Below are 17,218 nucleotides of genomic sequence, written 5' to 3'. Positions count from 1 at the left end.
CGTGGTATCAAAAAAATGAGAAAAGAGAAAGGAGAAAACATGAAGAGGAGAAGAATAGGAATGAATGCAACAAAGGTTTTTGTACGGGAAGACTTGGGATCCTCAGACCTCAAGAAACTCAACCGCGAATGAACCACCGTCGCGAAAAAGATTCCTCACTTCGTACGACCCAAAACACCCCCAAAGCGCGTGAGAAACGAGAAAGCCTACGGCTCGAGCCTATATAATACATTTCCAACATCTCAACATAGTATAGATATTAGTCGGAGGGACGTAAGAGAAGATGACAAGTAAGAAGAGGCACTCAACCCCCCCTCCCTGGTTGGATCGCTCAGCGGCCGTCGATGCAGATGGTGAACAGCTCGTCCACGAAGGTCGGCACCTCGCTTGCCTGCTCGACCTCAATATTGGATATCTGCAAGCCAGCCCCCGTGTGAACGTTGCTGCGCACCTCGGACAGCGTCTTCATCTCGATGGTGCCATCGTTGGGTACACCGTGACGGCTGTCGTCAATGCCAGCGCCAACGCCGCCGCCGCCGCCGCCGCCACCAGATGTCACCATAGTGGCCCTCTGTGTAGCACCCGACTCGCTAGCATATCGCTGCTGACTTCTATTTCCGCTGCGACCCAGAAGGCGCGGCAACCGGCGCGTGTGGCGCTGCGTCTGGCCGGGGAGGGGGCTCAGTTCGCCTGCCTCATGGATTTCGACGCGGATTTCTTCCGAGACCATGATACCGCCAAAAGTTGTCGCATGTGGCGTGTTGTCGGGCGATGCATAAGCGGGTGGTGGCGCGTCGTAGGAACTGCCGGCTGAGTTGTTGTCGCTGTTACGGCGGCCAGGCCACAGCTTGAGAGTGGAGCCTGTTTCGTTGGAGTGTGTTGGCGACGATGAACGGCCGATGGCCGTAGGAATGGGGTTGCCGTCACCGTCTACGGCATACGATGAACCAGAGCGGCCAAGGCGGCGGAAACGGGAAGCGCGCGGCGACGAGGCAAACGACTTGCGCTGTCTGTTCTGTAGGATGGCCGCTGGCCTCTCGAGGGGAACGGACTGCGCGATAGGGGCAAACTCGCGGTGCACTGCCTGAGCGAAAGCCAGCTGGTGCATGCCGTCATGGTCGACGAGCTGGTGGATTTTGAAGAAGTTGAGTGGCACAAACTCACACCGAACGCTGGACACCTTGACGTGGATTGGGATGACAAGACGGAAGGCGATCATGGTTGTCGGGTGCTGCCTCGCGCTATGCTCGGCGTCTTGGCCACGGGCAGGCAACGTCACGGTCTGTGGCGACAGGAGGGCCTCGTCAAAGACTGGGTCGTCAATCCACGCGCGGAGCGACTCGAGTCCGTCAAAGAGCTGCGAGGCAAAGAGCATCTCGCGTGGCGACATTGTCTTGAGAGACTCGAGCCTCTTGGCACTGTTGACAACGGTCATGCCATCAAGTTCCTGGAGGAGATCTTCCTGCCATGTCTCGAGGCGGCTCAGGGGCATCTGGACGCTGGGGAGAAGATTGCGGGCACCCTGGCGGACGAGCACGTCGAAACCATAGCTGCCGACACGGGCGCGGATGCCAAAGAAGCCGAGGTGCACGCCAGGTTCCAGTTGACTCTCGTCCTGGGCATAGCCAGCCATGCTTCGCAGCCTCGACTCAAAGTCCCAGCACTTGATCTGCATGCTTGAGCCGATGATACCACTGACCTGTCGCAGCTCAGCGAACCGGTAGCCGGCAGCCTCGAGTCTCGCGACATCCCTGTCCGTCTGCACCTGGCGGACGAGAAACATGAGTGAACCACGGCCGAACTGGTTGTTCCTGCGCTGCTGGATGCCCTTCTCGGCGAGGTCCTCAGATGTCTCGCCGTGGCTGCTCTTCTGCGGGCGCTCGTTGCCGCCGCCCGTCGGAAGAATCTCGTCCCAGAGAATGCCGACCGACGTGAGCTGTTCCTTCATCTTGTCGGCAAGACCCTGGGCGGCGACGCAAAAGAGCTCGCGAAGGATGACGTCGTAGTTGGCGACCATATCACCCTGTTCATCAACAAGCTCAATGGCGACACGCGAGTCACGGTCTCGGGTGGCACGTGGCTGGTGCGTCAGATGGTTCGCCATACCGCTGACAAGCGTGGCGACGCTTGACCAGTTCCTGGATGCGCGAAACATCCAGTGGAACAAAGGATGGGCGATCCCGAACGTGTCGCTAGCGTTCTTCTCAAGAAACGTGTCGGTGATCTTCTCGCTAGGCAGTAGGCCGTCGGGGTTAACCAGGATGCGGCCCTGGGGATCAAAAACAGCGGCAGCCAGGACGACCTGCTGGGCCTTGTTGGCGTAACGACGCATCACGCGAGCGGTGTAGATGGCGACACCAGCCATGATAGAGCAAGCGCAGAAGGACTGGAGCGAATGTGTCAGTCAAACACGAACCACTCCCGGCCGCCACAGGGTCGACTTACCAAGACGATGACGACAATGACAGTCGTGTTCCTCGACAACTCGTTGTTCCCTGGGCTTAGGGAAACGAGTTGATACTCGGTACCCGTCGCCGCACACCAGTGCATGCCGGACACGGCTCCGGCGAGTACAACGGCGCATACAGCGCGCTTCCACCACGTATTTGTCCATGCCGCGCGGAAAACGAAGAACAGGGCGAGAGATAGCATGCTGGCGGCCACGGCGATGAGGGCCGAGCCGACAACGTTGAGAGGGTTGTACATGCAGACATAGTTGTCGATGGAATTGTTGCCAAGGTAGTGCATACCGCAGATGGCAGCACCGGCTAGGATGCCTCCCACAGAGACTCGCCACCATGAAACAACATTGTTCGTGCCAATGGCGAAGAAGGCGGCAAGAAGCACAGCAATGGGAACGAAGAAAGAGAGAGCAGTGAAGCCACTCGAATAGGCAATCTGCAGCTCGGGCTCACCATTTCCCAGGTCGAGAGCTCGGTTCCCGATAAAGTGCTAACACGAGGATGTCAGGAATGCGTCTCATGGTGAGAATGCGGGCCGTTCATCGGCCACTTACCATGCACCAAATGGCAATGCCACCCATGGCTACTGCAGAACTGACGAGAAGTAGGCTGATGTTTGGTTAGCATACAAATGTCTCGAGAAGAGCCTGCCAAGCAAGGAGCGATGGGCATGCATGGGAGGTCGTACTGGTTGAATTTGCCCTTGTGAGATGTCCGGCGGTTGAGGAGCTCGAGAGTGCAGGCGGCACCGATAAGACTGACGACATAGCTCAGGGTGATGAAGCCGGCGTTGAAGGAACGAGGGACGATGTGCCCCTCATACCTCAGCAGGAGGTCCTCTACTGATGCTGAGGACATGACAGTGGCTGAAAGATAGTCGACGACGGGATTGGAATTTGTCCTGATGCAAGTCGAGGCGTTTGTCCTGCTGCCTTCCACCTAGGCGGGGCCCTGTCGAGAGGGGCGAGGACGACAGTCGATATGTCCTGGGGAGAGAGCAATCTTGCGTCGGATGTCCCTGCTGTCGGGAGTTGTCGAGACGATGAGGAGGAGTAGGAAACTCTCATAAGAGCCGGCCTGAGGGCGAGAGAAGGGGGAGGGAACACATGTTACATATCAGTTGAACTCGGAGTGGGTAGGACAGTTGTGGCGAGCACGGTAGGAGTGGTAGAGTAGATCCCCAGGACGCATGGACGCTGTACAAGTGTGCGATCTTTCGGAGCCAAGCAAGCCATGGAGGGGCGGGCGATGCCTGTCGAGGACAACGACAAGGATCTCTCGATATGTGTGTCCCAAGCTTCACGAGCGCCCCTCCACACCCCCCTTTGGTCTCTTCCCTTCCTCACCCACATCAAGCCACAGTACCCACCGCACGAACCGGCTCCCTCGTAAGCGTATGACGAAGATGAGGGATGTGGCCTGTAGAGACATCAGAGGCCAGGGGGACGAGGCTCATCTGGACCCGGTGGTATCAGAACCTGCATTGGTTCGCCGGTAAGGTAGCCGAGCAAGATGGGATGGCCAACCCGGCGGCGCACCTACGCTGCGTACATGTAAACGGTACGTATCGATGACAGCTCGAGCCCCCTCTCGAGTACCTGCCGATTGTACCTTTTTTGGCCGGCGCCCGATGCTGGAGGCTAGCTGGTGCTGGCAAGAGGAGGAAACGGAAGCAGAGCAAACTCGCGGGCACTGCCCACGGCATAGCCGTGTCCAGTGTCAAGCCGCTCCCAGACCTGCCAGCACATCAGCGCAACCGGTGGCTGCGACACCGTAAAGGCTCAGCCGAATATGAATGGGGCCATTGTCAAGACACATGGCGTGCAGATGGAGGTAGGGAAAAGAACTGAGACATAGTGGAATGAAAAAGCAAAAACACGATTCTGTCATGCGCACCAGGCAGGCAGGTTGCCAGGTAGCGAACAAACACGCCTCAGAGCCTGCCAGGATGTCTTCTCTCCGCCAGCCTGGAGGCCTGACCTGGGTAGCCGTCGCAGGCACAGTGGTGCGGCGGCGGCGGGCTAGATGCTCCTGTATACCAGAAGTCAGACAGCCAGAATGTTGTAGACACCGTCTTTTCCCCCGTTCTGCCCTTTTCGTACCATACCAAGTACAAGTCCAGCCAGCCCAGAGTCTTGGCTAGAGCCGGGCCAGACTGCCCAATGAGGGACAGGGGCTCGAGACATGTCTTGGAGCGCGACGGCGTACACACTACACGTTACGGGCTCAGCTACCAGCCACTAGCCTTGACGCCATGACCCAGAGTGTCGGTTGGTCGACTGGGTCACGTCGGAGTTTGGAAGTCGCGGTTGGGGAGGAAAAACGTAGACGAATCACGTGTGGGGGGAGCGAGAGAAAGAAAAAGGCGAATGGAATCGAGACCAGAAGCCTGGAACTAGGGTCCGCGTGGTCGGTTGAATGGTTCATACTCAGCTTGTGAAAGCCAAGTGAACGACGGGCGAGCCACAGGTATGACGAGGATACTCGAGCTTGGGTGTGACGAAAAATGCAGCAAGTGTGATGAGTGACTGTGAAGTCAGCACCATGCCCCAACGCCCCCCCTCCTCCATCCTTCGCACTGGGATCAGCCGCTTGCGTTCTTGGGTGTGCTGTGCTGCACTGGGCGTATCTGCACCCGACGATCAACGTCAATGCCAATGCCAAAGTCAACGTTGACCGTTTTGCCTCTTTGCCCACAACCCTCAGTGCCAATCACCGACCGGTTGCGCTCCGTCGGATCACGGGCAGCGACGAGTGCCGAGTGGCGATTGGCGAGTGAGGGACTACGAAAGCGATTAGAAGCAGAAAAAAAACCCACAGTAGAAAAGTACCTCCTGGCATGGTGTCGACCGGCGCCAATCAAGGAACCATGTCAGTGGTGAAGATTGGGTGCGAGTCTAGCCGGCTCGGCTTCTCCCAGTATTGGCTGGCTGTGTAGCCATTGCCGTTGCCCTTTTTCGCATTGCCTCTCGTCGTGACAGACGGCGCAGCTCGCTACTTGACGCCACAAATGCAGCAAGGGAGGGCGTGCCTTGGCTGGTCTCCGTCGTCCAAGCCTTCAGTTGGCATTGATTAGTTCTCTCTCTCTCTCTCTCTCTCTCTGTCTTTCTTCCTACCTCTCTGATTATGAGAGTGATAGACTCATATATTACATTGCTTCCCGAGAGAAGAGCAACACCAGCCTGCGGGGGTTACATGCGGAAGGGGAGATTTGCCATGTCGTCGCCGTCCCAAATCATTGGGTTGATCATGTCGGGTAGTATATTGAGATGCAGGCCGCAAATCATGATATCCCTGTAGCCCCGTCACCTTCACCTGTCCAGCGGCGGTATGAGGAGTGCGGTGGGGGATACACAATGGGGATTACCCCTGTCGTGGTCGATCTCCTTCAGCTAACAACCGAACAAGGTAACCACAAGACCTGTGCACACCCCTCTTGAACGTCCTCCTATGGTTAGACCTTCAGCCAACTTCAGGTACGTGGCGGCTAGCAGCCGCAAGACAACGCGATCGGGCCGGACCTTGCCATTCAGCATCAAGTGCACTTCAGGTACTTGCCTTCAAAGAACAGTAAACCAACGCAGACCAGGTCTCGTCCGGGCCTATCATGCCGTGGGTTTAAGTGCTATCCAGCACGAGGAAGAAGCAACAGGGCAGCCGGCTACCCAGACGGTCCGTCACCCAGTCTCGAAACGCCACGGATAGTTCCTTTTTGTTCGTCGACAGCCCACGCGCACAGCGGACACGCTGCGAGGCCCAGAATATTGAGAGAAACACCCGGAGAAACATACAGGCTACCGGGCGCGCCGAACTTGCACTGGTCGCTCATCGCTCGTTGCCCGTCGCTCGAGCACATCGTGGCTGACTTCGCGCTCATGGGTTCGCCCCTGCTGCCCGCCATTATCTCAAATCATGTGCCGAACACGACGGCTTGTTGTGGCGGGTCTGGCTAAAAATGTAGTGCCTTGTGAGGAGAGGCCCGGGAGTCGGCCTCAAGCGTTCGTTGGTGACCAGCTTTGATAATGTGGGCTGTCTAACGTCGAGCGCACCGGCCGGTACACGTGGGATTCTTAGTCAACTACTGTGGCGTTGACCACCGGTGGTTTCGCATTTCGACACGACTCTGATGATCTAGATCGGCACATGGGGTTGGGCGGGAGAAGGCCACGAGCTGATTTGCAACCCGTCTATCAGGTGCCTGGGCTCGCGTGGCGGCAATGAGCTATCAAGCAAGACACGCCAGGAAAGTCAATCGCCAGATTGATGAATGATGAATCTGTTGCGGAAGCGGTGGTGGCAAAAGACAAAGGATGCAGCAAGGAAACAAACAGAAAGACCCTGTCACCTACTCCTCGACCCCTGATACATGGCGCTGTGACCCATGGGATGGACAGCGGTGCGGCAGTCATAGCTTCGTTGATCATGTGCATGTGTCAGTTGTGCACGGTCGTGAGATCTCCAATTGCGACGAAAAAAGTTGGTTTGGATCCCAGGTGAGTAAGGCAAGCCGAGGCTTGACCAACGGTAGGTGCCGGTTCTCCAGGGAAGGAGTTCGAGTGGTCCCAGGGCCTGCCTCAACCGTACCTGTCGGTCAATCTCTTTGTTGGCTTGAGTTAACCAGTCATGAATACTACCAAGTCATGCCTCAGAGCCCGATGTACGCCCACCTGTTGCCAAATTGGCTTCTGCTGGCTGTCTGTCTAGTGGACGCCGCTGAAGCAGCCAGCTGGGTGGACGATGGATGGCGACCCTTGTGGAGAGGCCAGTCTTCGGACGTGTCCGAGCGTTTCTTCTTGCAAGACTCGAGGCCGAGGGAGCGAGTCGTTAGTCCTTCCGCCAAACCGTGTTGCCGCCGACAGCGCTGAAGGGCCAGAATCGAGGTAGCAGCAGGACCAGAAGGGGTCAGAATTCGAACAGGTGGGCGTCCTGACGTGACAAGACGACGAATGACACTTTTCTTGTGCGAGGGCGTGCATGTTCGCTGTCGAGATGTGACTGGCGAGGTTTTCGAGTCAGCCACAAAGTACTGCACGCTGTTTTCTTTTCTTTTCTCCGCTCAGCATACGTAGCTGGCGTGTTTGGCTACTGCACGCGATTTCCCCAGACAAAGCAAGCAAATGTGACACCCGCGCTTGCTTTTCCTTCTGCCGCCCGACATTCCGAAGGGCCGGTGGCAGGTAAGGGAGGCGGAGGCAGGGCATGCATCGGCTAGCTCACGACTCGAGGGGTGGTTACATCGTAAGGCGAAGCACAGAAAATGACAGAAATTGAGGAGCTGCATCGTACAGGATTGGTGCAGTACCTTATTCTCCGATTGCCGCCCGTTGGCCAGACCTGAGGGACCAAAGGGCCAAAGGGAACGCGAGATGGCGCAGCCCGCGGAGTCGACCCGCCCAAGAGCTAGAGAGCAGCATGGCAAGAAAAACAATGTGAAATCGCATGATTTCGAGCAAAAAGGCGTATGTCGCGCACTTTTTCCGCAGGATGGACTTCATGCAGGCTGGGGCCCTGGCTCGTATCTGTCGCCCTTGTGAAGTGAAAGACGATGAAGAAGATGAAGATGATACGAGACGGCGCGGGATGGAAATGCGCTTAGGTAAGTCTTTCCGGGTGTGTCTTATCACATGATTACATCATCCTCCCATGCGCTCTTATCGTATGTCTACTATGGCGGGGCAGCGATGGATTGCAAATTGATACTCCCAATTGGTGTCATTGCCCCTCCATCATCCTCTCTGGCCGACAACGGAAAGCACTTTCTTGCAGTCACCGGTCTGGGTGCAATCCACGCCTCACGCCCGTTTGACTGCCTTTTTGGCGCCCCTGAGACTCGAAATGCCGTCTGCTGCCGAAGTGCCCCCAGGAGGACCTGCTTCGACACCCGAGGTCAAGATCACGAGCCTGCCCCCTCTGAAGCCTGACCTCTTCGAACGCGCCTGGTCATCGACACCTCACCCTACGCTGCCCCTTCTGGCTACTGCACATGGCAAATCCGTCACCATCTTTTCTCTTGCTTCTCTCGCCTCACACAGCACCTTGACCGGCGGCCATACACGATCTGTCCGATCCGTCTCGTGGAAGCCCAACCTGCCCCCGCACCAACTGTGCCTCGTCACGGGCAGCTTTGATTCCACTGCTGGCGTGTGGCGCTGGGACGGTGATCTTCCCTTATCCGAGCAAGAAGCAGGCGCCTCACGCGAGACGGAGGTGAAGGCTGTATCCCGCCCTTCCCGTGCCGACGCTGACTCGGACGTCGATTCTACGGACGCCAAGGATTGGGAGTTTACGCTCGTCCTCGAGGGCCACGACTCAGAGATCAAGTCTGCTGTGTTTGCACCATCCGGTGCCTACCTGGCCACATGCAGTCGTGACCAGACGGTATGGATATGGGAAGATGTTGGTGCTACCGAGGGCGATGATGAGTGGGAGACGGTCGCTGTGCTGAACGAGCACGAAGGCGACATGAAGGCTTTGGCCTGGTGTCCCGATGTGCCGAATCGCAACAACCGCAGCGGTGTCTATAGCTCTGATGTTCTCGCGAGCGCGAGCTACGATAACACAGTCCGCATCTGGCGCGAGGATGGGGATGGCGAGTGGGTGTGCGTCGCCGTGCTCGAAGGCCACGAGGGCACCGTATGGGGCGTGCAGTGGGAATCGAGGCCGAGGACTGATGGTGCCTTTCCTAGGCTGCTGACATACTCTGCGGATAAAACCATACGAGTTTGGACTATGAGGCAGGAAGAAGACGAGGCCGCGACAACAAATGAGTCAACGACTGCTGCAAGCGACGGTACCTTCCGAGGCGGCCTCGGCGGCATCCCAAACACCATGCGCCAGTCCTTGCGTGAGGATTGGTACTGTTCTGAAGTGCTTCCAACAGCGCACACGAGAGATATCTATTCGGCCACATGGAGTGCATCAACAGGCCTCATTGCGAGCACTGGCAGCGATGGTGTCATAGCTGTGTTTGGGGAGGATGAGAAGGCGGAAGTGGGCAATAGGTGGCGGCTATTGACCACAGTCCCAAATGCCCATGGACCATACGAGGTGAACCACATCACTTGGTGCCGTAGGTATGATGCGGGAACTGAGAGGAAGGGGGGAGGAGGAGATGCTTGTCACTACGGGCGATGAAGGATTGGTGAGGCCTTGGCAGGTCGCTGTGTCAAAGTGTGGTGGTTCCCTCTAAGGCGCCTCAAAGTAGCATATACCAGCCATGTGGCCTCAAGGGCAATCAAATTGTTCATAACGACAGCTGATTAGAGAATAGAAAGTTGATCGGACTGACTTCTTCCATATCAACGTCTCTCTCTCCTTCTCTCTCTGTAGGCCTCGTCAATTCGTAAGGAGCTAGGCATCTGGATGCTCGGTCAGATTCGGTGAGAGCTTTACCGAAATTGTGCCGTCGCGAACAACGTGAACTGGGCCGTCATCGCAAATCTTCGTTTGAAGACCACCTTGAGTAAACACGGCACGGAGCGGTCGCAAGACCCTCGATATTCTCCGAATGCATGCCAAAGGGCCTCGCGCCCTCTCCTCGTCGTCGGTGGCAGCCCGCGCGACCCTGTCTGCAGTGTCCACACGCCGTTGCTTCCAGACTTCTCATCGATTCCGCGCCAATACCCCCGAAAACCCTCCCGCTGCCGACAATGGACGCCAACCAGGCAAGCCAGACGGAGATCAGCCCAGCGCCAGTCGCAAACAGAACAATGCCGTGACGGAATCTCTTGTCGAATCACCGATTCGTCGTGTGCGCGGCAGTGTGTTTTCCTCTGGCCGACAGCGACCACATCGGGCCAGGGTTGTTGATGACTTCCCTCCCATCAAGCTGCCCCAAAGCTTCCTCGATACCAACATATCCGTCTTCGACCCCGCAGAACGCTTGCGTATTCTTGCTGCGGATCCGATCTGGCATAGAGGCTATGTGGGTGCCCAATGGCACGACTGGCTGTGGCATGACCTGGAGGTGGTTCTCGACCAGGTCTCGTTTGACGAGAGCGTCCTACGCACTGCTCAGGCGAGGCTGCTGTCTGGTAACGACCTCGAGGCTGTCTCCAGGCGTATTGGAGTCCTCGGCGAGACGGCACAATGGCTAGATCAATGCCTGGGAGACATGTGGTCCCCTGCATTCACGCGACCATCCTCCGAGTCCGAGTTTCCAAAAGATCTCTCGATCGCCTTTCTGGAGGCCAAATCAACGTCAGATATCGTCTCGATCATTCTGTCACCCGAGAGGAAGGTTGACATACCACGACACAAGCTTCTCTCCAAGGACAAGCGCAAAAAGGTTGCCAGTGATGATGACTTCTTGCGAGCGCGTATCGATGACCATATCCAACGCATCAGCAACCAAGAGGAGGCAAGTGCCGAAAACGAACCTCCGCTGGTCACCGAAAAACTCCCCTCAAGCCTTGAAGAGCATGGATCTCGGATATATAACAACAAACTCCTAGGAGAGTTGGCTTCGGCTGTACGCGCCGAGCTACACCTACGACCCGACGAAAGCTGGGTGCGCCGGGAGCTGAAGAGACCGCTGGTGGTGGTTAACATACCAAACTACAACGGCACGTACCCCTCACAGAGGCTCCTCAAGCGTATTGCGGCACAGGTCGACGCCAACGTCATTAGAATCGACGCTCAGGACCTGGCTGTGCTGGTTGGAGGATATCTTGGCCAGGACTCTGCCTATTATAAAGGCTCCATGTCAATGCTTGCGTATAGGACAGCCGAGATGAATGGCAGACTGGCAAAGGGAGCAGAAATTTCGACTGTCTCTGCGGACGACGAAATGTCAGGGGACATTGAGGCTGCATGGGTGAACATCCGTCAACACGGCTCTGGCAGCGCTTACAAGAGCCCCCTCGAGGAAGAGCTCCAAAAAATCAAGGAAGGCGCCAGAGATTATGTGCTGCCCTCCGTCGATCGATGGGAAAACCTCAAGATCAACGCTGCGTTGGATCACATGGTCCAAGCAGCCATCGCCAAGTCGTCCGAGGCCCAACAGCCACTCATTATTCATGTGGACAACTATGTTGAGCTTACTATGACACTCGAGGGCGCCCTGCTCCTAGGACGACTCCGCAGTATCGTGGACGGGTTGTGGCGCGACGGAAAGCGTGTTGCCCTCGTGGGCACGTCAGCAAACGAGGACCCTTCGGAGCAGTACGTGTCTACGCTGGGGGAGATCGCTGCCGAAGAATGTCTCATCACGTTCCCTCTGCAGCACCAGCGGATTCCGGACTGGCAAGCTAAGAAGGAGCGCCGTGAAGCAATGGACTTTGTGCAGGAGAATCTGCGAAACATTTTAGCAGTGTCGCGATCGATGAACGGCGACTTCGAGTCCGAAAGCGAACAATTCTCTACCTTACTTTCCAGCCTCAACTCAGCACAGAGACTAAGCCAAACCCCGGACGGCATTGACATCGATCTGTCAGCCTTTCCTTCCAGCTTCACCACCTCAGTACTTTCCGGGCCGGACGTGTATCATATCGCTCGGCTTTTCCACGGCTTGAAGCTTAACAAACCCAGTACCAAGGCAGCGCTACAGATTTTTTTGGACGTCATTGGGTCACATAGCGCCAACATTGTCCATGCCAGTAACAAAGCGGACGAGGAAAAGGAGAACTTTTCTTCGTCACGAACAACAACCCAGCAAAAGGCAGAGCCCGAGCGTGTCCAGGTGGGCGGCCACAAGTATAACGAGTTTGAGAAGAAGCTTTTGACGGGCCTTGTCGACGTGAAAGAGATCCGGACCACCTTCGCCGACGTTCACGCACCACCGGCCACCATATCTGCCCTCAAACTCCTCACCTCGCTCTCCCTCGTCCGGCCCGAGGCCTTCGCTTATGGCGTTCTTGCCAACGACAGGCTTCCCGGCTGTCTCTTGTACGGCCCGCCAGGCACGGGCAAGACTCTACTGGCCAAGGCTGTCGCCAAGGAAAGTGGTGCCAGCATGCTCGAGGTCAGCGGCGCCAGCATCAACGATATGTACGTCGGCCAGAGCGAGAAGAATGTCCGCGCTCTCTTCTCCCTTGCCAAAAAGCTGAGTCCCCTTGTCATCTTCATCGACGAAGCCGACGCGCTCTTCGCTGCCCGCGGGCAGTCAAGGTCGCGACCCTCGCATCGTGAGACGATCAACCAGTTCCTCAGGGAGTGGGATGGCATGAGCGACACGAAAGCGTTCATCATGGTCGCGACCAATCGGCCCTTCGATCTCGACGATGCCGTGCTCCGGCGCCTGCCCCGCAAGATCCTGGTTGATCTACCCCTCCAAGAAGACCGCGAATCTATCCTGCGTATTCTGCTCAAGGGCGAGCAGCTCGATGCCTCGGTGTCCATTGAAGACATCGCCCGTCGCACTGTCCTCTACTCTGGCTCCGATCTGAAGAACCTTACTGTCGCTGCCGCCATGACTGCTGTGCAGGAAGAGCTCGAGCAGGCTGCCTTGTATACGGGCTCAGAGCCGTATGTTTACCCTGAGCGAAGAACGCTGCTCAAGCGTCACTTTGACAAGGCGTCCGGGGAGATTGCTGCCAGCATCAGTGAGGATATGGACAGCCTCAAGTCCATCAGGAAGTTTGATCAAAAGTACGGCGACCAGCGGAGTCGCAACCGCAAGCCCAGGACAATGGGCTTTGGTATTATGCCGACCCCGACCGACGCAGAGGATGCCCGCGTGCGGCCAGCTGTGCCTGCATAGGCAGCGAACTGGGCGGTGGCTGTATCGATAGACTTTTGCATTTTGTACGATTACGCTTCTGTACGTCCCTGTACCACCACATTGTCGATTGATGGAAGCCAAATAAAAGGGGATGAGTTGGTCAACTACTGCAACGCTGCTGAGCCCTGAAAGCCATGTGGCTCAATCCTGGTGTCTTGAAAAATGAAATTTATATACAATTTATCCCTTACACAATAGGCCTGGCTCTCGATTAAAAGCACAGGCTGACTTCCTATGATCTCCCTGGCATCGCCTCTATAAACTCCGGATGACATTTACATGATACAAAATGAGCGAGCAAGCGACCCTGCTGTGCCCTGGCCAGCCAATCTATTGGTTTTCGGTCGTGGCCTGGACACCTTCTGCAGCCAGAGCACGCTGGTAGTCGGCCTGTGCCTTCTTCAGGGCATCAGTAATGGGCTGCATCATCTGGAAGACAGCCTTCTGGCCGCCCTTGACATGTTTAGGGTGCCAGCTCTTGTCTTTGATGCGCGTCCTCTGGTACTTGGCCTGAATCTCCGCTGTCTTAGCTTCGATGAGTGCTTTCCTGGCCTTTTCGGCGTCGCCCGCCACGGCATGGATGCGTTCTTCGGACCGCTTTAGTGACTCGACCAAATACTGCAGCTCTGCGGCTCGGTCCGGGTCGCCGGAGAGGAAAGCGGTCCAGAACTGGTGTAGGAATTCCACCGTCGTAGCATGCGTCAACTGGCAGCGCTCAGCGAGCTCAGGCTGCAGTCCCATCAGGTCAGTGGCGTCTGAGCCGGTGCCGTACTTTTCCATGCGCCGCCGTTTGACGCCGGCCATGACATCGTCCTCGGCCAGCTTTCTCGTTGCTCGGGAACCGACGCGCGGGGGCTTCCTTGTTTCTTCGTCGCTGTCACTTTGGTCATCGACGCTGATGCCAGCGTGCAGATCTAGTGCGCCAGAGTTGTCCGTCGCCATAAGACGCAACTCGCGACGGACGCTGGACAAGACGTCAGCGGCAACCTGCCTGGAAAAGATCCGAGCATTCGCAGATTGCGTGTCCTCGTGCTTGGAGAAGAAGCGGCTTTGCTCCTTGACGTTGAGAATCACGCGCTGTTCCTCGACATCGCCTTGCAAGTCTCGCAGCGCCAGCTGGCCGAAAGTGGCATCTTCGTTCCCGTTCGTCTGCTCTGCCTCAATGTCGGACGGGGCGACGTTTGCCATGATCTTTTCGCTCAAACTGTTGAGCGTCTTGACGATGAGAACGTTCTTCCTGGGCCGCATCTCAAAGTCGGCTTGGTTGCCGCTTCGAAAACCACCTTGGTTCTCTTCATTGGCTTCGACGTTGATGATGTTCGGCACGCTTTGTGCCATGATCCTGCTTTGAAAGCCCAGTGTGTTTTCGCTCTCATCATGGTTGTCAAAAAGGGGGTCTCGGACGATGCCCTCCTTCTTCTCGTCTTGCACCTTGTCGCCCCTCAGGGTTCGTGACAGCTTGCTGAGGAAAAAGCGTGACCAGAACTCGGCCTCGGTGATCTTGGGCACGTTTTCATTGTAGAGACGCTTGATGAGTGGGTGCTGGCTGAAAATGAGCTGCACCTGCTCGACGCTGATATTCAGCTTGAGCTCCTCACCCTCTGTCCGTGGCTTGATGGTTGACAAGACGTTGTAGGAGCCCCTCTTCTGGTTCATCTCGATAGCGTGGGCTCGCAGAAGGTTTGTGCGTGTGGACCAGAATTGGGAGTTGAAAGCCGCATCAGAGATAGAATCCGGCTTGGTGGCGCGGGCATCAACATAGGTCTGGTAGAGATTGCGGTCCGCCTTCATCAGAGACTGTTGAAGTTCAATGTCGCTCTTGAGCTGGCCGTCGTCAAACCAGCGTGGCGGGGCTGGCTTTGAGTTGACCGAGCTCGCAAAGGCCATGGAGGCAGAGACGCCGCCGTTGCCCTCGCCATTGGCGTTGGGTGTGCCCGTGGACGATGCCGGCTTCGGCAGGTTTGGGTCGCCTGATCGCAGGTCCTGTAGTAATTTGGACAGGACATCTTTCACGGCGTTGGCCTCGGCGCGCGCATCCGGAGACGTAAAGTGGAATGAGTACGGTGTCTGTTCAGTCGCATCTGGTGCCTTTTCTATAATCCGCAGCATGACTTTAGCCGCGGTATCTGGCGTCTGTTGCAAGTCTGTCAACGTGTCAGCGGTGAAGCGGGCGGCCAACCTGGAGGCACAGCAGGCCGTGATGGCATTTGCCCACCCCATGTCACTTACTTGAGATGTTGGGGAGCAGAGACACGTGGTGTGCGTGCCGACATGTGTTCAGTGACCGTGGCATCTGATCAGCAGACAGAGTCAAGACGCGTCCTTCTCTGAAAGGCTGCCCGACCAGAAGGCAACGGCCATGATCCCTTACTTGCTGGACTAAGGTAGGTTGTGGAAGAGCAGTGGAATTTGTCGTGTCGAGAATTCCAGAGCTCATGACCCGACTCTAGTCATGAGCATGGCAGGTGGAGCGGATCGTGCGCCTCAGTTGCTGGTGTGTGTTGCAAATGGAGACGGCCTGGCCTGCCTACGCTTTCCTCCCCAGCGGATGAATCTGTACGATGGTGCGAGGCAGGACCCAAGAGAGAGAAGAACTCGCAACGACCAAGAAACGGCAGTATGTGTGGCAGTCTCTCTCTCGGCTTTATGGACGTAGACCACTAGTCATGAGCGAGGCAAGTTGGGTGAGCTGCCTAGGCATCCATTTAGTCGACACTCGAGGCTTGTCACTCGTTGGTGGACAAGGTGGTTGTGACGAGCACCAGTGAGCTTCTGCGTGATGACGAGACGGCAGCTCGTAGTGGCTTTGGCACCAGCCACACAGAGCTGCCACACATTTTTCGGCAGGCGAGGGATGGTGATCTGTGTTTACGGGGCAGTCGGGGTCTACCAGCCAACGCCGAGAGTTCAGTGGGCGGGAGAGCCGTGCAGAGGAATAGGAGGCAGACTGTGCGCCAGCCCCAGCAGGCTTCGAATCAAACTGCGTACCTAATATGAACGAATCCTACCTCTGATTTGCATCGGTCAAATACCGAGTGGTCATGCCTCCGTGAAGAACAAGGGATGTCACAGTGCTCACTTCATGGATGCGACGCGGATGATTTTCATCTGGAAACACAACACAAGATGCGGCAGCTCACATGGCGTCTCCGGGGCCACCCCAGAGACTGCAAGAATAGCACAGCAAGACTACCCACCATATCATCAGGAACAGTCAGGGCAGAGCACAGGACGAAAAAGAGAGCGAGAAAGGTCCAAGCTGAAGCTCATGCGACAAATCGAAACGAGAATAGATGCACTGTGCGCGACACTCGCCCCCCTCCCCCCCCTTAGCGCGACTTGTTTCGGGTGCTATGGAACTCGGAGGGCTCTGAATGGCCAGTCACCTCTGCTGCCGGTAGCCCGTTCGGTTTTGCCGACGAGCTCTGCTGTGACGGCAAGAACCGGCCAGGTCTCCAGGTCTGCTACTGACCAGGCTTTCCAGGCTCACTTTTAGAGCCCTGTCCAGTATCTACTACGTCGTCGCCCTTCTGATCTCTGCCTCCTTTTCCCTCCTTTAGACAAACCTATCGTTATCACCTTCCAGGACATCCACCCCGTCCCCCCTCCCTCTCCTTTTCTCCTTGTTCGATCTGCTCCGCCATCATGCTGCGCAGCTCGCTGAGCAAAGCCAGCACTCGGGTGCTTCAAAGCTCCCGGTGCGCGGCCCCTTCATCCCGTCGCTTCTCGACTCTCCCTACCACGCCGCGTAACGCCGCGACACAGACTCTGGCCGCAAGCCGCCGACCCCTGAGCTTGACCGCGAGGAGGCATTACGCCAGCGCCACCGACAATGCTCCCGATCCTAATGATAACTTCCTCTCCGGAAACACCGCCAACTACATTGACGAGATGTACATGCAGTGGAAGGAGGATCCCAAGAGCGTCCACGTCTCATGGCAGGTCTACTTCCGCAACATGGAGTCTGGCGACATGCCCATCTCCCAGGCCTTCACTCCGCCGCCCTCTCTCGTGCCCGCGCCACTGGAGGCGTCCC

At 56.8% G+C, this 17,218-nt stretch overlaps 5 protein-coding genes across 5 annotated transcripts in view; 3 read left to right on the top strand and 2 right to left on the bottom strand.

Moving 5' to 3' along the window:
• Positions 1-331: 331 nt before the first annotated feature.
• On the bottom strand, positions 332-3,320 carry VDBG_03413 (conserved hypothetical protein; the record flags this gene model as incomplete). The annotated part of the gene is made up of 4 exons (XM_003007228.1): positions 332-2,386; positions 2,446-2,952; positions 3,017-3,071; positions 3,151-3,320. 4 exons carry the CDS (start codon positions 3,318-3,320, stop codon positions 332-334), a joined length of 2,787 nt encoding a protein of 928 aa, XP_003007274.1.
• Positions 3,321-8,297: 4,977 nt separating this feature from the next.
• Positions 8,298-9,596, top strand: VDBG_03412 (cytosolic iron-sulfur protein assembly protein; the record flags this gene model as incomplete). Its single annotated transcript, XM_003007227.1, has 1 exon — positions 8,298-9,596. The coding sequence occupies one exon, from the start codon at positions 8,298-8,300 to the stop codon at positions 9,594-9,596; it is 1,299 nt and encodes a 432-aa protein (XP_003007273.1).
• Positions 9,597-9,969: 373 nt separating this feature from the next.
• On the top strand, positions 9,970-13,161 carry VDBG_03411 (spastin; the record flags this gene model as incomplete). The annotated part of the gene is made up of 2 exons (XM_003007226.1): positions 9,970-10,386; positions 10,480-13,161. The coding sequence occupies 2 exons, from the start codon at positions 9,970-9,972 to the stop codon at positions 13,159-13,161; spliced, it is 3,099 nt and encodes a 1,032-aa protein (XP_003007272.1).
• Positions 13,162-13,512: 351 nt separating this feature from the next.
• On the bottom strand, positions 13,513-15,455 carry VDBG_03410 (RNA polymerase II transcription factor B subunit 1; the record flags this gene model as incomplete). The annotated part of the gene is made up of 2 exons (XM_003007225.1): positions 13,513-15,361; positions 15,412-15,455. 2 exons carry the CDS (start codon positions 15,453-15,455, stop codon positions 13,513-13,515), a joined length of 1,893 nt encoding a protein of 630 aa, XP_003007271.1.
• A 1,372-nt stretch (positions 15,456-16,827) lies between these two features.
• Positions 16,828-17,218, top strand: part of VDBG_03409 (2-oxoglutarate dehydrogenase E1) — a gene marked incomplete at both ends in the record, with an annotated part of 3,382 nt that continues 2,991 nt past the window's right edge. Inside the window, one exon of the mRNA XM_003007224.1 lies at positions 16,828-17,193. Within this exon, the coding sequence (XP_003007270.1) occupies positions 16,828-17,193 (366 nt within the window). The remainder of the gene's footprint in view (positions 17,194-17,218) is intronic.

This window comes from Verticillium alfalfae, genomic scaffold (assembly GCF_000150825.1).
Source record: "Verticillium alfalfae VaMs.102 supercont1.3 genomic scaffold, whole genome shotgun sequence".
Classification (NCBI taxonomy): Eukaryota; Fungi; Ascomycota; class Sordariomycetes; order Glomerellales; family Plectosphaerellaceae; genus Verticillium; species Verticillium alfalfae.
This window is presented reverse-complemented; position numbering and strand designations above follow the sequence as displayed.